The sequence below is a fragment of the Lytechinus variegatus genome, chromosome 16 (genome assembly GCF_018143015.1).
Source record: "Lytechinus variegatus isolate NC3 chromosome 16, Lvar_3.0, whole genome shotgun sequence".
In the NCBI taxonomy this organism is placed as follows: Eukaryota; Metazoa; Echinodermata; class Echinoidea; order Temnopleuroida; family Toxopneustidae; genus Lytechinus; species Lytechinus variegatus.
In genome coordinates, this window is record NC_054755.1 from 19825192 (window position 1) to 19847923 (window position 22732).

General features: G+C 38.3%; 1 protein-coding gene across 1 annotated transcript; it reads right to left on the minus strand.

Annotated features, from left to right (window-relative positions):
- Positions 1-10393: 10393 nt before the first annotated feature.
- Positions 10394-20525, minus strand: LOC121430092 (cholinesterase 1-like). The gene is made up of 9 exons (XM_041627365.1): positions 19910-20525; positions 17847-18006; positions 17263-17340; positions 16449-16567; positions 15306-15467; positions 13860-14153; positions 12583-12941; positions 11767-11957; positions 10394-10980 (listed from the first exon to the last, which is right to left on the minus strand). Exons 1-9 carry the CDS (start codon positions 20300-20302, stop codon positions 10886-10888), a joined length of 1851 nt encoding a protein of 616 aa, XP_041483299.1. The 5' UTR covers positions 20303-20525; the 3' UTR covers positions 10394-10885.
- Between the last annotated feature and the right edge of the window lie 2207 nt (positions 20526-22732).

Here is a 22732-nt window from a genome sequence, read left to right on the forward strand (position 1 = left end):
GGATATAACCATGCTTTGATGTCGAAATATACAAGTAGCGGCCATTTTCCAAGATGGCCGCCATATAACATGCATTATATCGTTATATTTCCTGTATAGGGTACCTAGAATTCTCAAAACATGGAATATACTGGTTTTAGGGGATGGAGAGTCCAAATCTGAGGTTTGTTTGGGGATATGACCATGCTTTGGTGTCGAAACATACAAATAGCGGCCATTTTCCAAGATGGCTGCCATACATGTAGAATATGCATTATATTGTTCACTTACTTTAGCATACGTGCAATTTTCAAGCCTTGGAATATGAAGATTTCGGGGGATGGAAAATCCAAACCTGATGGTGTTTAAGGAATGTGATCATGTTTTGCTCTCAAAATATAAATAGCGGCCATTTTCCAAGATTTCCGCCTTGGAATATGCACTATTTCGTTTACTTACGAACCTATAATTTTCAAAACATGGAATATAATGGTTTAAGGGGCCAGAGAGTAAAAATCTGTGGTTATTTTGAGGATAGGACCATGCGTTGATGTCAAAATATACAAATATATGAAGAAGATGGCCACCATAGAACAAGTATTACAGTAGGCCTACCGTAATTATATACAAGCAGATACCTTATTTATCAGTCATTTTCTTTTTTCTTTTTGGACTAGGTGGAAGGATTAGGATAATGAACAATATTTAGACTTCAATTGAATGAGGCAGTAATTGAAATATCAAGATTAAGTGCAAAAAGTAGGATATCTTAGTTGTTATCGCTACATGTATGTGTATGATGAGGCATATTAATCATCTGAATCATTTCCAAATTATATCTCTTGAATGACTATTTTGATGGTTGTATGGTTTTTACATATATCACTGTGATGATGCAATATAATATAATTACTCCTTAAGATATCTTAGAGTAACCTAAAGTATATGGGAAGGGGTGGGCTGTTTATCCTCTTCTGAAGTAATGGCTTGACCTTGACAAAACAATCTTTTAATCCTCCTGAAGTGATTACCACATTGCCAAATTTGCTGTAAAATAAATTTAGTTTCAAATGCTTGATTATTTTGCATATCACTGGAACTATACAGTTAATATTACATATGCATTGCACAGACACTGTTGTCGAAACAGGATTAGACTTGTATTCTGAAAGAAAATGCTTGAAACAACTGACTGTCTTCATTTGAGAATATAAAAAAGGAAAAATCATGTTTCAATATTAATCTTCATTTACGGGACCACTGAAAACATCTCTGATTTGGCCACTAGCAATGAGCCAATTGAAAGCTCTAGTTTACTCAGTTCACGTATGGCATCATCACGTCAGCAACACTGATTCCTATCGACTGCAGCCCTGAATTATTTCTTAGGACTTTCAACACCAATAATGAAAAACGCCCAAACTGTTTATCTAGTCAATTACTTGGTACCATCAGGCTGTATTGCACTATGAAGAGCATGAAGCGTTCTCCTGTAGCTCTTTTCCAGACAGTAGCCTAAACACAACGGCTTACCATATCTAGCACTCAACTGATTCCTTTATGTAGGCAAGATATCTTTACCTCTCGAACTTCTTTGTTAATTGAGGAACTATGTAATGAGCACAGACAGAGCACGCAATCACCACACAGCCCCTAACATGATGTCTCTCAGCCGGTGGAAAATCTGAAGTCCTGGGATATTGACCCCGCTGCTGAATGGCCAGCAAAAACAGACAACTTAAGGTGACACCTGCATCAAGATGAGACCTACACAGTGTTATCCAGGACAAGGAAGTATGAGGTTGGCATGCCATGGAAAAGAGTGGTGCAATGTCAAAAGGCTGATGGTCAACAGATCACAAAGTGGGGCCTCCTGACAGAACCTTAGCGCTTCTTTAGCTGAATTGGATATTAAAGTGGGAAAAGGAGAATGTTGAGCCAAGTTTCCACCAGGGCCTGCAAAGGTCGGGACCCTGCTAGTAATTTTGTGGCTGAATCATAATTACACATCGGGAGCAGTTAAGTAAAAAAAATCTCCTTGCCGAGAATGGCGATGAGGAATATTTACAAGTATGTTTCGACATCAAAGCATGGTCATATCCCCAAACAAACCTTAGATTTGGACTCTCCATCCCCTAAAATCAGTATATTCCATGTTTTGAAAATTCTAGGTACCCTATACAGGAAATAAACAATATAATGCATGTACGTATATGGCGGCCATCTTCAAAAATGGCCGCTACTTGTATATTTTGATATCGACGCATGGTTAAATCCCCAAATAAACCTCAGATTTGGACTCTCCATCCCCTAAAACCAGTATATTCCATGTTTTCAAAATTCTATAGGAACCCTATGCAGGAAATAAACCATATAATGCATGTACGTATATGGCGGCCATCTTGGAAAATGGACCTTGTTTGTATATTTCGACATCGAAGCATGATTATATCCCCAAAATAACCTCAGATTTGGACTCTCCATCCCCTAAAACCAGTATATTCCATGTTTTGAAAATTCTAGGTACCCTATACAAGAAATAAACAATATCATTCATGTAATATGGCGGCCATCTTGGAAAATGGCCACTATTTGTATATTTCGACATCGAAGCATGGCTATATCCCAAAATAAACCTCAGATATGGACTCTCCATCCCCTTTAACCAGTATATTCCATGTTTTGAAAATTCTAGGTATCCTATACAGGAAATAAACATATATAATGCATGTTATATGGCGGCCATCTTGAAAAATGGCCGCTATCTGTATATTTTGACATCAATGCATGGTTTTTTCCTCAAAATAACTTCAGATTTGAATTCTCCGCCCCCTAAAACCTTTAACTCCCAAGTTTTTAAACATCTTGGTATGCTAAAGTGAGTAAACAGAAAATCCAAGATGGCTGCCGGCGGCCATTTTGGATTTTCGCGTATATCTCAAATTGCTCAATGCTGACAGAGCTCCAGCATGTAGATTCTTCAAATAGAAGGTCTCACCAGTCAAAATCAGTCAAAAAAAAACTATGACATTCCAATGCAACCTTACCCCCCAAATCAGGGTTTGGCTGCCGGACTATAGTAGGCTAACATTGATTTGGCTTTTATAGTGTTGAGCTCCAATATCAAATTTTTCATAAAATGAATCACAGAAGCAAAAATCGCGTTCGGAAATAATTATTCAGTGCTTCAAAAAGTTACATTTTTTTTTGGGGGGGTCTTAAACATGTACTCTTACACATGCTTCATCCTGGTCTTTAAAAAAAAGGGCATTCCATAAAGCCTTTAAGATCGGTGGCTTTCAGAAAAAAAAATAAGGACCAAGAGAAAAAAAAGGAAAGAGAGAAGGGTGACTATTTTATTCTGAATATTATGTCAAATTCTTTCGTAAAATTTGATCTTTTTAATGAAAAAACCTACATTTTTGATAGCTCGCAAATTAAAAAAGATAACCTGGTCCGATACACCATATCCGAGCCTCCTTACAATTTTGATTTTTCCCGCGCGATTTTTCTGGGTTTAATTTATATCACATACTGCAACCACAGGTGAGCTTATACATGTAGGACAATTCTTTAAAATTCAAATCAGTGTCATTTTTTTCCATTGAATATGAATATTGCCTCGATTTTGATTAATTACATGATGGCGAAGAATAGTAATTGGGGACCGTTTATTACATCAAAGTATGATGGGTACAATACGAAGTTGGTATTGATTAAGAAAGAATTGTATATTTGATAAATCGTAGTATTTATTTCATTTAGACATATCTAGTTTTGGAGACAAGAATTATATTTGAGAGCTATTCAAAATATTGTTCACACCCCACCTCTGCATTCAACAAAATAGAATTACTATTGAAATTAAAGAAAACAAAAGACTTGGCGCTTTCTTGTATTTGTAAGACATTATTTCGTATTTATAATTGATAATGAATTGGTTCGCTTGTACTCGTATTTCCGTCGAGAAAGTAATAAAATAATGAAATATGTATCATCAATGCTTCTCCTGCGATGCCTTGGCAGTATCAAATTATCATTATTTGTTTTTGAAGGGGATTATGATTACAATTAAGTAGTCATTCTATTTATCATGGCAATGGTCATCATCAATAACAGTATTTTCATGATAACGATAATGATCACCATCTTCATCATCACCCCACCCGTCGTCATCACCATGATCACAATAATCATGAACTCGTTATCACCACCACCACCATACCACCATCATCATCATCACCATCATAATTGTCATCATCATCATAATTATCATCATCATCATCACCATTACAAACCACGACAATCACTACCACAAACCCCACAGCCATGACGATGATGATGATGATAATAATGATGGTGATGATGATGATGGTGTTGGTGTTATGATGATGATGGTGTTGATGATGATGATAATGATGATGATGGTAATAATGATAATTATGATGATGATAATAATGATGATGATTATGATGGTGATGATGATGATGATGATGATGGGGATGAAGATGATGGTGATTATGGTAATGATGATGATGCTGGAGATGATGATGGTGATTATGATGGTTATGATGATGATGGTGATGATGATAGTAATGATGATTATGATGATAATGATGATTGTGATGATAATCACCTCTAGCATTATCATCACCAGCATATTCGTCATGATGATGATGATTATGATGATCGTCATAAGCTTCATTATCGTCATCACCATAATCACCATCATAACATTTCTTTTTACTATTTAGAGTAAACAAGTTTCGTACTTCGAAGATTAGCTCCTTGTCTTGTTTCGTGCTACAGTGACACAAACAAAACCGATTCAGACAATACATTATTGAGAAAGGCTGGTGTAGTCGGTTTGGAATCAGCTTCGTAGGTGTAATAGACCAGCTCGTAGTTACATCATGGACAATTTTGGTCAAATGACCTTTCATTTAATAATAATAATAATAATATAGGATATTGTATATTGCGCACATATCCACCTTGTTAGGTGCTCAAGGCGCTCCTATATTACCCGGCTAAGCTAGGCGTTCATAGCGCACACAGCTTCTTTACTTACTTCCTACCGGTACCCATTTTCCTCACCTGGGTCGAGTGCAGCACATCGTCGATCAGTTCCTTGCTGAAGTAAATTACGCCATGGCTGGGATTCGAACCCACGACCCTCTGTTTCAAAGTCCGAAGACTAATCCACTGGGCCACAACGCTCCACTTGTTTCTTTCATTATGATCACCATATTTCAAAGCAAATATACCATATGCATGCCTTATATAGCAGGATGAAGGAATTGAATCAGGTGACTAGAATAGCACGCCGATGAAGACTCCATGAAGGTTTTTGGTGCATTTCTACTTTGAATGCATATTAGGCCTATGGCATGCTGTATAATGTACTTGGCAAACTGTGAAATACCAGTCGTTCGTGGACGCAATTTAGTTTTTTTGTGGATGTAAATGAAAAACACAGTTGAAAAGAATGTATGAATAATCAAGACACCAAAGTTGGTTTTTATCTCATTAAATTTTAAACCATGCACTATGTTACTTTATACCTTGGTCACATTTGCTACGGCCGCCGTAGATTCTAAAATTTCTACGGCAAGTAGTAATTCTACGGTCGCCTCAGAATTTCCACGGCCACTTACTCTAGCGGTCACATATGTTACGGTCGCCGCACGGCGTATTTTTTAATTTATGGAGAAAAAAAATCTGCGGCTGACGTAAGTCCTTGAAATCATGACGTACGGTCGCCCTAGGGCGACCCTGCGCTGGCCGTAGGTTTTTGACAAATTCTACGGCAGACGCGAGGTGGCCGCAAGGCGCCCTCACGGCGGCCGCAGGGGGACTATACAGTGAGTATACCATGAATTGCTTTTCACACTCATCATGATATTTTACATTAAACATTTCATTTCAGAAAGTTTTTACAGTTTCGCACCACGCCCATACACGCATTCTGGGCGGGAGGGAGGGAGTGGGTTTTCGGGGTCCGGCCCCTGAGTAGGCAAAAAGGGGGCGCCAAAAAGAGGGAGGGAAGAAAGGGAAAGAAAAGGGAGATAAAAAGGGAGGGAGAAAGAAGAGAAACAGAAAAGGGAGAAAAGAAAGAGATAAGGAAACAAGAAGGGAAAAGGAGAAAGGGGGAGTAATAAAAGTGCGGGGGCACCAAATTAATATTCGACCTAGGAAGGGGGGGGGGGGTCGCCAATTTAATGTTTGACACTGATCTGAATATTATACGATCAGTAATGTTCGACCTAGGAATGGGGGGGGGGGGGGACATATTCGACCTTTGGGGTGATTCGCACGTCGCGCTCGCATCGAATAATTAGTTTGATGGACATCCTGTTAATGAATACCTAAATTGCGTAGAATGTCCAATTTTGGAACGGAATATAAAAAAAAGTTCAGCTCGCTCTTGGCGCTCGCGTCGAATAATTTTTAAGTGCCCATCCTGTTCATGATTACCAATAATGCTTAGAATTTACAAACTTTGGGTCATTTTGGAATATAAACAATTTTCAGCTCGCCCTGACAGATAGATAAATACCCATCCTGCTCATGCTTACAAAATTTATCAGAATATTCTATTTTCAGGTTTATACACAAGCTAAAAATCGCGTTCGCATTATTTATTTGGAGTTAAACATGTTAACTTGTTTGTAGGAATAAAGTTAAGATGTTAATAAACGCATTAGTCTTAAGTAAGAACTACACCCTATATAGGAAACAACAAAAATCAGCATTTAACTCCACATGATGATAATGGTGTTAATAATAACAACAACAACAATAATAATAATAATAATAAGGTCATATTTTACCCAAGTTAGCCCCTGGTGAAAAGGCAATATCTGTGATTCCTGGTCACATTAATTTTGTTCTTAAAAAGTGGTATTACATCATATTCATGGATAGTTTGCTTTTAAAAAAGTGGTCTGCAGTTGCCCTTTTTCATGTGATTATAAAATAAGATAATTCAACATGCATTTAAGGCACCTGTTTGCCTGACGAGGAGGGGTCGCCATTTTTTGTTCGAAAAGTACACATGCATATGGGCCAAAATTATAGGTCGGGCCCCCGAGGTGCAAAATTCTAAATACGCGCCTGGTGGCTCCCGAGCAGATAACACAAAAGGAGAAGGGGAAAGGAGGGAAGAAAAACAAGAGGGCAGCCGCACGGCCACCGCACGCTCGACGTACGGCCGCCGTAGACCGTTCTACGCCATGCCTACGGCTAGTCTAATTTCTACGGCGAGCGTAGAAAAGAAAAAATGTTATAACTCCGCGTTAAAATTCTACGGCCACCCCTACGGCCTGTAAAAAGTAGGAATCCGCCGTACGTCGACCCTGCGGCCACCGTAGATTTTCTGCGGCCGCCGCAGAAATCTCTCGAATTCAGGTATCTACGGCCGCCGTACGGCCGCCGTAGAGCAAATGTGACCATGGTATTAGTACCAAAGACCTTCCTATGATCTTGCACAGAATGGAACCACGAACTGGCTTATTACGCACACGACTAGATTCCCCTTTCGTAGGATTCATTTGAGAATTTAACATCAAGCTGACCGGGGGGGGGGGGGGTCGTGGTCTAGGGTTAGGACTGTCGTCTTTCAGTCAGAGGGACGAGGGTTCGATTCCCAGCCATGGCGTGTTTTCCTTCAACAAGAAATCTCCCCACATTGTGCTGCATGCACACAACCCAGATGAGGTAAGGCTCGGTGTAAAAATGGCAGAGGTAAAAATGACAGAGGTAAAAATGGCAGAGGTAAAAATGGCAGAGGTAAAAATGGCAGAGGTAAAAATGGCAGAGGTACAAATGGCAGAGGTAAAAATGGCAGAGGTAAAAATGGCAAAGGTAAAAATGGCTGAGGTAAAAATGGCAAAAGTAAAAATGACAGAGATAATAACGGCAGAGATAATAATGGTAGGGGTAAAAATGACAGAGGTATAAATGGCCAGTCTTAAACCCCCTTGCCAAAAGATCCAAAAGCCCCTCTATGTACAGTAGATTAAATAAGAAAGGTTCTGAGAAGAAAATTAGAATTATGTTTGACTAATGGAAAGGGTAACACTTTTAAATCATACTGTAGATTTTCTGCACCAAATTGATAACACCCGAGTTGTTTTTATTAATTTATTCCTGGACTTACATGAACAGCCTTCTCATGTCAAATCGCTCTTCTAATATTCAAGAAGCACACTTTGGATCCCAAGTATTGTAATTAGTTAATTAAAGGGGAAATTCACCCTGACATAAAGTTTATTTTAAAAATAGCAGAAAATAAAATGATATTGGTTAGGGTTTAAGGGAATCCATCAAAGATTTAAAAAGCTATTAGAATATTATATTTTAATGGTGACGTTATTTGCGAGCATTTCTTTTTTCAAATCTGGTGTAACAAAAAATATCAATGAAGTGTCATTTAAAAAAATATATTTTCTTTTTTAAAATTCAATTTCAATTTATTTCATTTTCAACAGAACGAAATAAAGTGGTCGAAATAATTACAATGAACTTATACAGACAATATAAATTGAGGCATGTACAATATATGATAGTTTACCATAAGCAAAACGAAACAAGGTATTATACGTTTAATAGCAAAATATCATTATAAAATTCTGAGAAAATGGAAGGATCCACTAAAAAGCAGTGGTTTTATTATGTGGACCCCTCTTAATAATCATTGTAGTATATTGATCAACATACAATCATTTCACATCCGCTCCTGAAATGCTTTTTTAGTACTCATGAACCACGGATTAAAAATTTGAAAAGTAATACGGGGCAGCTGCTCATATATGACGTCACAGATCAAAAACTCATACTTCTAATAACTTTCTTAATCTTTGATGGGTGATCTGTAAACCTTCACCAATAAATTTTCTGCTATTTTTACAGAAAATCATTTGTCAGGGTGAATTTCCCCTTCAAAGCAGGTCCATAGAATAGTACCTAAGAAAAGCCTATAAATTTGAAATGAAATACTTGATTCGCTACACATTTCCAAATTCATGCTGTAACTGTTACCATACAAACTAGTTTAGGAACCTGCTATCCACTGGACTAGCTGCAATGAGGTATTGCTCTGAAAAAAATAAACACTAATTGGTATTATTATATCATTTACTATTAACTATATACGTATCATATCAATATCTACTCGGATCCATTATGATGTTGAAATATGAAAAATTATTTTTTATTACAGAACGTTTTTGTTATTTTTCTGTTATCTAAGTAATGCAAGTAGTGCAAGTAATGCAAAAAAAAAGACGCATTCAGGGCCGTATAGTCATTTCTTGAGGGGTGTCCTTTTCAAGCCTCTGTGCTTATGACTGTACCCTCCCATGTAATGATTGTTCTGATATTTAAATATTGTTAATTCGTTTTATGTTGTATGTTCAATTGTTGCATGGAAATAAAATAATCAATCAGTTCGAAGAAATCCCGAACTTGTCTATTTCAGTGTGTTAATGGTAGCGCACATTTTGGTGTTTACATTAAAATTAAGTATGTGATGATACTCCAAGATAAATCATTTCATCACTCACTAATTGAAATCATTTCATCACTCACTAATTAAAATCATTATGGCATGAAAATGTTTGAGTTTAATCATATCAACGATAAAGTATAGAGCTGACCTAAAATTAAAAAATCTAAATAATATCTTTTCAGTTCATAATGCTCATTCCGTCGATAGGATTCCATTCAAGGCCAATAATTATGACTGATATCAACTGGAAAGGCTCTGTCTTTTCCTTGTTGATGTAGTATGTCATGATCCTTACCTCAGCCATTTTTAATTCTTGCCATTTTCACCTCTGCCATTATTACCTCTGTCGTTTTTACCTCTGCCATTTTTACCTCTGCCATTATTACCTCTGCCATTTTTACCTCTGCCATTATTACCTCTGCCATTTTTACCTCTGCCATTATTACCTCTGCCATTTTTACCACTGCCATTTTTACCTCTGCCATTATTACCTCTGCCATTTTACCTCTGCCATTATTACCTCTGCCATTTTTACCTCTGCCATTTTTAACTCAGCCATTTTTACCTCTGCCATTATTACCTCTGCCATTTTTACCACTGCCATTTTTACCTCTGCCATTATTACCTCTGCCATTTTTACCTCTGCCATTATTACCTCTGCCATTTTTACCACTGCCATTTTTACCTCTGCCATTTTTACCTGGCACCTGAGGTAAATGGGCACAGGCAGGAAGTAATTTCTCAAATTATTTGTGCACCGGAATCGGTAGACTACCTTAGTCGGGGTAAGAGCCTTGAGCACTTAGCAAGGTGGATACATGCAATACAAATTCCATATTATTATTATTTATTAAATGCAGTCACACAACGAAATCGATTCCAAATCGACCGATGATATATTAATGGAAATAATTTGATTCAATTTATTGATCCCTTCTGCATACATTCATACAATTCGTATAAAACATAATATTGTTTACTGTTGTTGGCATGAATCATAGATAAAGTACATCACTGAACACATTGCGCGCACACACAAACGATCCACTACCAACATATTTATCAAAACTGAAAACTAAACTGAAACATTATGAAATTATTTTTTTTCTTCTCAAATCTGAGTTAATGATACCTTGTAAAAAGGGTATGTTGATATAGTATCTGTTTGGAAAGCCCCCACCCCCGGTTTATGCAATTTAAAAATAGCCAAGGCTATATAGGGTTAAGAATGTATGGATAGCTGAATAAAGTCGAATGTCAATGGAGGGCTGTTCATATCCATAATCAACGAGGCCTATTCAAACCTACCAATGGCATATTATTGAAAATAACGTAAGAGTTTTGATAGGTCTTGAGTCGTATTCGAGGGCTGTGAATGCGGAATGTAAGAGTCATTTATTCTTCGGGACAGGAGACTGGATCTTCGCACCTCATCTCACTATCATCACTGACTTTTTCGTCCAAGAGAGATTTCAGGCGTGCAATCTCATCTGAAGGAAGGGAAAAAGAAATCCAATAACTAATACAGCTTGTAATGACATGATGATTTAATTTTCTAACTACACTTCCCCAAGTCCGCCACTACAACAACATGACTACTACTACTACCGTGACGACCACGCTAATTTGTAATTTTGTGTGGTATATTATTCGGCATTTTCCGCCTGGATGTCAGTAAATGGAGACAGGATGTTCTCGTAAGTATCCCAACTGAAGTGTAAACCCTTTTTACCATTACTACTCCTAAGAAATAAAAGTTCAAACTTTAACCCCGAAAGGTTGATGCAAAATCAGCACGCTATGGGTTCAAAATTTGGCTAGTTTTGTACAGAGAACCTTCCCTTGCAAGTTAGTAGGTCACATAAGTCACCAGGGAAAGTTTTCTATAGGTATGTTATTTCAGTGTATTACAAACTAAATTCGCCGTTCAACGTAGCCTGGAAGCATTGTTGCGTGCATGCTTGGAGACTTGAAGCGAGACAAACCAATGCCAAGGACAATGTTAAGAACTGACTGCCTGAGGTCCAGGACTTCGGACCACTGAGGTCCAGAACTAGATCGACGCCCAAGTTTAGAGACAGTCACATAATTGTCTCGAGACCAAGGTCAGCTTTGAGGTCAGACATGCTGTCAGTCTCCGAGGCATACTTGAATGGTGCCACCAGATTTGTTATCCTCTGGCTTCATGCTTGTAAAATGGTGGTTAGGGCGTTTTTTATGTTAGTTTCAACATGGATGGCCACTTCCCCTGATGCATATCAAGAAGATTTACTAACCTACATTATCTTTCATCTTTGGGAGCAGCTTTTCAACAAAGTAACATTCTCTGGAGTTGGGCAAAGTCCCAGATAGATTGTCCATGGTACTAGAGATATTCTTGTAGATTTTGGTGTCACTGGTGAACAAAGGCCAGGGTGGGAACTGGCTGTCACTTTCCTGGTCTCCATTGGAACCGTGATTAGGATTTCTACCAAAAAAAAGACAAATTAATAGCAAAGTCTACTTGATGTATCTTTAATCATATACGCAACACATAATATATATTGTGTGGAACGTTGTGGCCCAGTGGATTAGTCTTCTGACTTTGAAACAGAGGGCCGTGGGTTCGAATCCCAGCCATGGCGTCATATCATTCAGCAAGAAATTATCCACACTGTGCTGCACTCAACCCAGGCGAGGTGAATGGGTACTCGGTAGGAAGAATTTCCTAGACTACTCTGAGCGCTTTGGCAGCCCAGCAAAAACTGGGGTAATAATAATATCAGGAATGGCAGGGCCCGCAGGGAGAACAGTTTTCAGAACTGAAGTGGCTTCCCTTGGTAAATATACTTATAGTATCATTGTTGTTGGTATTCATACAATTATAATCATTGTATGAACATTTATCTATACATAGTTGAGATGACAATAGATGAAATTTAAAAAAGACACATATTCTCAAAACGAAATTGTTCATGTTCATTTTATCTTCATGGGAATAATGAACATGCTTAGGAAGCCATGATAAAAATGAAGAAGACTGTCATTTCATGCCTTTAAGCTTTCATTATGTTGGTGAAAAATGAGACTATAAAAAGGAATACGAATCCTACCCTGACTTGGCAAAGTTGGCCCAGTATTTCATGATTCTTCTTGCGATCACCACTTCATCATCGGCAAGACGGCCCCGCATCCGCCAGTCCTCATCCTCCCGCTCTTCTTCACCGTCTTGGGAAAGAAAAGCCGAACCGAACACATAAGGGATATCTTCAGCATGCGTGTCTTTAAGCCAAGTAAGCTGCTTACCCCAGATCGAATAAGCTGGCGCGTGTGTCATGAGGTATGTATAGGTCTGTATCCCAGCGGCGGCTAGCTGCTCGGCGGTGCCGTAGGTAGGGCAGAGAAGGATGATATCTCCGAAGAACTGAGCCATCCTGTCAGAGAGGTCTAATTCTTCGTCATCCGATGTAAGCTATCGTGTTTGTCATTTTCAAAAGAGAGAAAGAGAGAGTGAATCAACCTGAGAGATATGTTGCAGATTGTGATGTTCATGATGTAGGGGTGACGCAAGGTCATTTTAATGGGTTGGGCGGCCAAAACTACGAAAAGTCATCTTGTTATTCAGCTAAACGGCTTCTCCCCCTGTTATTTCATCTTTGTCCCCCCCCCCTTTCCCACTCTTTCTTTCTCAGTTGGGTTCTCAGTACTTGGAAAATCATAAGCCCTTTCCTCATTTCCCCGCTCTCATATAAACTATTGAATAGTACTATTCTTTCATTTCGTGAAATCCCTGAACATTAACATCGACTCATGTTAGTCAAGATATAGTATTCATTACTGTATACCCACCCATCTGGAACTCTTATGAGAGGGGCGAGCATCTTTTATTAGGATGATGAGTTGCTAAACATGCTTATTTCAGACTTTTTCCTGATTTCTGGCTCTGAAAACAACTAATTTTAGGCTTTTCAGGCTTAGTGTCTTCTGACTTCTTTTCAGACCTGTGTATAAAATAACTGACATCCCTAAATTTGGCATTCGATAGAGAGTAGAACTGATAAACAGTTTGATTGTTTGATTGACAATGACGCCTTTAATAATTATGACCGAAATCGGATTCAGAATACGTCATTAAACCCTCGAGCCCCCCCTCCATGATTCCTACGCCCCATTTTTTAACGGAACAAGTGTAAGTCCCATTCTTTCGATGGTAAATGTTCCGATGGGACTTCTGCAATTTTTAAATTCAGATTATGTTCGAAAAGATGACCATCAAGGTTTCTTAACAAAATGGGCAAAATTTTCATCGCAATAGACAAAAAAATGCCCAAAGTTGGTTGGACATATATTTACCCCCAAAGAGCACTTTTACCCAATAGGTGTCACAAACCTGCTCCCCTGACAAGTAAGTGAGTCGGATCATATCCAATATCAACTGGTCTGTCACCCGGGTAAAGTGGGAAGTATATGTTTCAAACATCGTCTTGTTCACTGAGAGCTTGTCGTATCCTTCCAAACCAAACATCATTGGTATAGTGAAGACAGTGCCTTCGTTCCCTAGACTACCGATCATCACATTAGACGGGTTGAACAGTCCGTCCTCCTGGGCTTGGAGGGGGTCTACAGGAAGGAAGTGGCCATCGGCGACGGGAGCTACAAGGTAGAGCACTGAGGATGTACCCGTCTGTATACGAAATCAAAAAGGTACATTTACAGACAAAGACAAATTACTCCCGAGGAGCGTTCCTTGAAATGCCTTGTCGGATGTTTTATTAGTCTGTTTCATTATAATACTAATAAAATAATAATAATGAAAATAATTATAATAATAATAATAATATTAACAATGATAATAATAATGATGATAACAACAACAACAACAAAAATGATAGTATTACACTGTTAAAAAATGAAGTGCTATTTTAGCACTTCCAGTGCTTGTATAGTGACTGCGCTACCAGTGCTGATTTTCTAGTACAAATTTAAACTAGAAAATCAGCACTGTAATTGCTAAATTAGCATTTCATTTATTACAGTGTAATAATAATAATAATAAATGATATTGGTCATAATAATAACAATAATAAAAACAATAATAATAACAATAATAATAATGATAACAATAATGATAATAATAATAATAATAGTAATAATAATGTTATATAGCATTAATGAGGAGCCGATTATCTAGTTGCCTGTTCAGTAGCGCAGTATACAATATAATTATTACTCCGGCTTTAGCTCCAGCTGTAATAGATGTAGGATGATCTTTCTATATCTCATGAACCCATCATTCGTTTTCTATGTCGATGTTTTTCCTTATGGCCTAACTTGCCCCACCCCTGCGGCTGAAACCGGTGTGTTGGCTCAGTTGGTAGAGCGTCCGTCTCACAACCGGGAGGTCGGGGGTTCAAACCCCGGCCGCGTCAGACCAAAAGACGTTAAAAGATGGGAGTTGCTGCTACCCTGTTTGGCGTTCAACGATTAAAGGGATAGAGCCTCGTCGATCTGGCGCTGCACAGCGGCTGCCGGGCCCACGATCAATTGGGCAAAGCAAATTTTCGGAGTATTTCATTTCATGTCTATTTCGAACAATAAATTATGGATATTGGATATTGGATTGGACATTGGAAATGATGGATGTATAGCCATTATTATTAAGGTATATACTGTACGTACCTCATATTCTCAGGTCACTACACGAGGTCTGTCCAGTTCAGCATATCTATGTACTGGTTTGGTTGTTGATACATAATGCTTAAACATTTAAATGGCTGCACATTTCACTTAAAAAGGGCAACAGCTAAATTCTAAGTAGTAAGAAATCGAAACTTACATCGAGCAATGCTTTGATATCTTCTTCTGATTTTTCTCTGAGACAAGTGAGTAACTCTGTGGAACTGTCAGTCTCACATTCCATTGCTTTCCCAAATGCGAGTGTCAGTTCAGCATTCGCTTTCGGTGTTTTGAATGTCCATGTTAGTGACATGGCCCCACTCTGATGCAAATCAAAAGATGATTTTACGTTACAATTCTTTTTTTTCTGTTTGAGACGTAGTACAGTAGTAATTTTTAATTACGGCAAAACAATTTTGTTACAACGAGTCATATAGTCATATGCTGTCGGGGTTATGCCTCAAATATGTCTCAAATAATATTCAACACCTGTGTATTTTTCGCACTTTGCTTGCAAACATTTTCACACACACACACACACACGCACCCTCCCTCACACACCTTCATTTTTTTTGGTTTTGAATAATGTTTTTATTCTGATTTCATGAACAAATAGTTACATAACATTTCAATTTAACATTTCAAATCATATATAATACTTTACACTTCATATTTTCACTTTTTTCCACTAACTTAACAAAATCATGAGTCATATATATCTTAAAAAAACAATGAAATCAGTTATTATAAAAATGCTTCATACACATCCACACACACACACACACACACACACATATATATATACACATATAACTGTGAGAAATTATACATGTACAACAGCTTTGGCAACTCTCATATTTAAATATGTTTTGAGAAAAATGAATGAAGAAAACAATGGTAGACGTAGCTTAATTCAAGGTTCCCCAGAGCTATCTGTCCTTTGGAAAAATTTGGTGATGCCGAAAAATGTCTCTACCGGGAATCGAAACTGGGCCCCCAGCTTTGAACGCCGGTGCCTTAACCACTAGACCACAGAGACGGGTTAGTGGCTAGGTCGACCCCGATCCGATTGATCGTCAGATAAACAGATGTTCTACTCCACCAATCAAATTTCCTTTGTCAGGTGTAGGTGAATATCTCAAATTTTCTCACATTTGTACAATTTGTCCCAAACATGTAATGCATCTAAGCAATAGCTTTCATCCAGCTGAGGTATAAAAGAATCTTGAATCTTTTTTAAATACCCCCTTTTCTACATGAAAATAAAAAGGGGATGGCCGCTCCCTATAGCTGCTTTAATTACCTGCATGATTGCACCCGAGAATAGACCACGACTCATCGAGGACAGAAGATGACAGTTAACACTCCCCGACCCAGCACTCTCACCAAATATAGTCACCCGATCAGGATCTCCACCAAATGCTAGAACGAAAATTTCAGGTCATTTCAGGAGGCAACGAGTGTTACTACTATACTACTACTACTACTACTACTACTACTACTACTACTTCTACTGCTACTACTACTACTACTACTACTACTACTACTGCTACTACTACTACTACTACTGCTACTACTATAACTACTACTACTACTGCTGCTGCTGCTGCTACTACTACTACTACTACTACTACTACTATTACACTCTAAAAATTCGAATGTTAAATCAACATTTGAAAGGTTGGAGGAGTGACAACCTTTTCCAAATGTTACATCCAACCTTGTATGAACATGATGAAGGTGAATCCAACATTTTAAGTGTTACCATTTAAAGTGGTAAATGCAAGATTTAGAAAATGTTGTCGCTCCTCCAACCTTTCAAATGTTAAGTTAACATTTTCTTTTTTTAGAGTGTACTACTCCTACTACTATACTTCTACCACTACTACTACTACTACTTACTACTACTACTACTACTGCTACTACTAACAACAACAACTACTACTACTACTACTTCTACTACTACTACTACTACTACTACTACTTCTTAAACATACTGAAATAAATAATGCTGTTGATGAAGCTGATTATTATTTTTGTTTACATGTTTTAAAGGAGTTGTATACATCATGCAACGTCATGTTTGATCTAAAGGCAGAAAAGAAATAGCTACCTACCTGCAATGTTTTCCTTCACCCATAGTAGAGCCTGTCGTTGATCAAGAAGTCCGAGGTTGCCCGGTATTACACCATCCTCTGATAAAAATATAAAATAAGGAAATGCCTAAAATAGTATATAAGAGAAACAGTGATGGAGATACAAAATTATACTTTCTAATCATATCAGCAAAAGAACGAGAAAATTTATGGTTTGCACTGCATAATTTTCGTTATTGATGTAGGAACACCCACACCCCCAATATCACACTCAAAAACTCCCACTTTTGCTCACAAATGAATGATACCTTATACATGTTATAAAAATACAATTGGCGGTACACATTTTTAATTGTTTAATTCACCAGTAAAAAGTTAAGTATTAATGTAAAGATAATAAGCATTTATATAGCGCAATCTATCTAGATAGAATGATTTATTCCGAGGCGCATTATTGTAACTATTATTACACAGGCTTTAGCTCGAGCTGCCTTTCAGCGTTCAGTGCACTTAAGGCTATTAATCCAACCGGGAACCCATTCACCTCACCTAGGTTAAGTTCAGCACAATGTGGGTAAATCTATTTATGACTGGTGGTTACTTACCAGTAGAGAGAAATCCGAGAATACCGAGACGGTAGTTGATTGAGACGACGATGACGTCTTCGACAGCCACCAAGGGCATGGCATTAAGCCTTTCTAGGTTCTTGGTCCCAAAGTGATAACCTCCACCGTGGATCCATACCATCACAGCTGCTGATTCGGGCTTTAGATAAAACCATTTTCAACAATTTTTGTTATGTTGTGATATTTATTACATTCATTCAATTCAAATAATGTACAAGTTATATAATGAACATAGCAAATTAGAATTTGACAATAAAGTATAGGCAGATGATTATTCACAAAGCACCAAACATGACACGATCCGTTGATATCAAATAAGAATCTTACAAAAAGGCATATTATTATTTATTATCCATAACGTAACAGCCTTATTTCGGAGAAGTGAAATTTGACTCGGGTGGCACCTGTTCGGTGAAAGTCAGTGGCGGACCGTGACCCGAAGGAGACAAATGATTCAAGGGGCACTGTATTATTTGTGAACAATGCTGTGCCCCTCCAATGCATTGTCTCCTCCGGGTCACGTTACTACAGGGGTTAGGGACATTGGCGGCGGAAGCCAAAAATTTTAGGAGGGGACAACCCACAAAAAAAAATTTGACAAGCAAAAAAAAAAAAAAAAAAGGTTCTCAATCTAAAAATTTTAGGGGGACGCGTAGGAAAATAAATTGACAAGCAAAAAAAAAAGAAAAAAGGTCATCACCTACAAATTTAGGGGGGTCCGTCCCCCCCCCGCTTCCGCCGCCTATGGTTAGGGATCACTTTCAAGCCTGACTTTCTTGTAGCGGAAAAAAGAGCATTAAAGGAAAAGGTATAGATCGAGTAACTTTCCATCACCCCTTTAATTCACATTAGGGAAAAGGGTTGTTTAGCCCCCCATCAAAGTATTCTAGAGGGACGATTTTCAAGGGGTGGACATACATAAAAGGAAAAGCCTATCGTGACTCTCCAGGATTTTTAAGTTTGCTTTTACTCTTTTACTTGTGATTCCGCAAGCGCATGGCTGTTCATGGATCTTCCAACTATGGAAGCTTAAAAGTGCCGCCCAGATGGTCATATAATCAATTCGTCATGTCGACATCTCTAGGAAAAGGATGAGATGACGAAATATCGGATCTCGTCAGTCTATATCTGTGTGTTCTCTTCTTCTCGGCTCGTCTTCTGGTGGCACTTCTCAGCTTCCGTCTGTGTGAGAGATGATCAGATGGCAAGATCTTGGATCTCGCCATGTCCGCATCTTATAGAAGAAATGATCAGATGGCAAGATCTTTGATCTCGTCATGTCTACATTTTGATCAGATGGCAACATCTTGGATCTCGTAATGTCTACATCTTGTGGGAGAGATGATCGGATGGCACGAATTCGGATCCAAGATCTTGCTTATCTGATCATCTCATAAAGATGCAAACATGACGAGATCCAAGATCTCATCATCTGATCATCTCTCCTACAGGATGTGGACATGACGAGATTTAAGATCTTGTCATCTGATCATCTCTCCCACAGGATGTAAATATGACGAGATCAAAGATCCTGTCATCTGATCATATCTTCCACAGGATGTAGAAATGGCAAGATCCGAGATCTCGTCGTCTTATCCTTTTCCCTAAGAGAGGTAGACATGACGAGATGATTATATGAACAACTGGGTGGCAATTTTAAGCTTCCATATTCAATTGCTTCATGTACCGTGTACTTGCTCTGTCTTTGAGTTCCACCTCTTTTTCGAATTTTACACCTTTACCCTTTAAAAGCGAACTTTGGGAGCTGTCAATATTTTACTTTCATTTGATAGACGAGCCTCAAACCTAATATATATGTGGAAAATATCCCCCACGTTGTTTCTTTTTCAATTCCCAGTAAGTATAAACTTTACATAGGTACAAACTGTATAACTGATTTTGATGAAACAAATAGATTGCTCCTCTCATTTTATTCTCACTGATAAGATGGATTTTCCCGGAATTCCTTGCATTTTGATTTCCTTTAATTACACTCAATCTTATTCAGCAACATATCATGCATGAATAAAAAATATCATTACCTTTGGCTCTGGCACAAATACATCAAGATAAAGACAGTCTTCGGAGAACTCAAGAGGCTCGGTATCATCAAACATTAAGGGATTCTTAAACTGTGGACAGAGTTTATAGATGCCTGTCGCCTGGAACTCTCCCTCGACAGTCTTCGGTACCGGTTCGGCATACCGAAGATCCCCGATCGGTGGCTCTGCGTAGGGAATGTTCTTATACACGGCTACATTCCTCTGGAAATCAGCGCCTAGTTGACGATGCTGTATACTCCGCCACTCGCCCCTGAAAGTCGCGCTCGTAGTTTGGACAGTGGGACGATCTCCGTCATCGGCAGCGGTTGAAGTCGGAGTGCTGAGTCCAGTATAAACTATGGCCACCACAACCACGGACCACGTCAGCTGCATTTTCGTTTTAATTTCAGTGAACTCGTGTTGCTTTAAAGTTTTGATTAAAAGATTGTGACTTATTTTGGAGTAGGCTCCAGATTTAAACTAATCTCTAGGGGTGGAAGGAAGTGTAATTTGCGAAAGATTGGAGCGGAAGAACAGAGCAGTTATCAATGTTTTGATATCATTTATATTTTATTGAACTTCGATCGGACAAACTTGAGCGCTGAATCCATATTTAGATAGCATTGTTAGACGGTGTTTGAAGAACAAGCACTGTTTGTGAGGTCAGATCTTCTACATGGACTTTGTTCCTGAATAGGGCATAACCAGTGACGGATCCCCCTCATTTTGAGAGCCATAATGAATTTTGAAAAATAGATATAAATGCCGTTTTACCCAACTATGCCCTGTTACAACCGATAATGTCGCAGCAACGCATAATGTCGCAGTCAACGCATAATGTCGTAGTTTTTCTAACGCATAACGTCACATGTCGCAACGCATAATGTCGCAGCAAATTGTCAACGCATACTGTCACATGTCAACGCATAATGTCACAGCGGTATTTTCTTCAGGACTCGAGCTACAGATAAGATATAAAATATGCTTTCACTTAGTATTTTGAGACACGAGAAAGAGAATTAAGTAATTTGGAATTCAGGATAACTGTTTGTACGGATATTTATCGGATTATTGCCATTTCGTCTACTGCCTTTTTCCCACTATCGCATGGTCTGATATCATCGTTGCCATGGGTCCGATCACCAGTAGGTCCAATCGCCGTTTTTTTTTTGGACAATTACCCCCGGACAATCACCTTCCGGACAACTACCCCCGAGGATAATTACCCCCCGAGGACAATAACCCCCCGGACAATTACCCCCGGAAAATGACCCCGAGAACAATTACCCCCGGACAATTACCCCCTGGACAACTACCCCCGAGGACAATTACCCCCGGACAATTAATCCCCCGGATAATTACTCCCGAGGACAATTACCACCGGGAACAATTTCCCTTCCCCGGGGACAATAGCCCCCTAGACAAAGGGAGTGCACAGAGTCACACGTCGGCCATACGTTTGACGTAAGAAGTACTCAAGGCATTCTCTATTATCTTGGAATCAAATGAACGCAGTAAGAAAGCTGTAAAAAGTGGACTCCATCTGCAATTCTTTACGAAACCCAGAATTATATCGTAATTTTTATGTCACGGTAGCAAAAGATCATTCGTTTTGGTAATGTTCACAGTGGCGTAGTGTTGGGGGCCAGGGGGCACGTGCCTCCACCCCCCTGAAAAAAAATTGGCGGAGCAAAAAGGGGAGAAATTAAGAAAAAAGAAGGGGGAAGATAAAAGTAAAAAGAAGAGGAAAATAAGAGGAGTGAATAAAATAAGGTGAGGGAGAAGACTTTGTTTTTATATCACTACAGTATATGAAATTTTTGGCCACGCTTCGCGCTCGCATTGCCTGTTCGGTGATTCATATCTTACTCTGAAATGATACACACATGAACACCTTGTAATTTTACTATTTAGGGCCTAAATGGTAAAATTACAAGGTATTCTTGTGTGTATTATCTATGCATTTTTTAGCGAACTGTATTAAGTCATAAACTAAAGCCACATCTTAATCTGGAATGTGCAACAATTGTTTCAAAATTATTAGCTTGATGTTAGTTGAATTTTAAATAACAGGTTTATAGGTCCAGCTTGTCAGTGTTAGTGTTGATGGTTGCGTTATCGACTTTCAATATTTCTACCTGTGAAGGTGTCTTTTTAACATTATATCTATATGCCTGAGTGTTTCCTGACAAGGAAAAGGACAAGTCCACCCCAACAAAAACTTGATTTGAATAAAAAGAGAAAAATTCAACAAGCACAACACTGAAAATTTCATCAAAATCGGATGTAAAATAAGAAAGTTATGGCATTTTAAAGTTTCGCTTATTTTCAACAAAATAGTTATATGAACGAGCCAGTTACATCCAAATGAGAGAGTTGATGACATCACTCACTCACTATTTCTTTTGTATTTTATTATATGAAATATTTTGATTTTCTCGTCGTTGTCATGTAAAATGAAGTTTCATTCCTCCCTAAACACGTGGAATTCCATTATTTTAACATTTTTTGCTTCAGGCAAGGATGTCCTAATTGTCAAATTCGTAAACAATGAAATATTGTATAATTCAAACAAAAAAAAACAAAAGAAATAGTGAGTGAGTGACATCATCGACTCTCTCATTTGGATGTAACTGGCTCGTTCATATAACTATTTTGTTGAAAATAAGCGAAACTTTGAAATGTCATAACTTTCTTATTTTACCATGTTTACATCCGATTTTGATGAAATTTTCAGCATTGTGCTTGTCTGATTTTTCTCTATTGATTCAAATCAACATTTTACTGAGGTGGACTTGACCTTTAAACCCGAAATAAATAAGA

Bases quoted from the DNA above. Each gene is read 5' to 3' on its own strand.
- LOC121430092 (XM_041627365.1), bottom strand. From the start codon at position 20,302: ATGCAGCTGACGTGGTCCGTGGTTGTGGTGGCCATAGTTTATACTGGA. The intron at 15,468-16,448 runs GTAATTAAAGCA...GATTTGCATCAG, and splicing joins TCTCGGGTGCAATCATGCAG to AGTGGGGCCATGTCACTAAC. The intron at 14,154-15,305 runs GTAAGTTTCGAT...TTTCGTATACAG, and splicing joins ATATCAAAGCATTGCTCGAT to ACGGGTACATCCTCAGTGCT.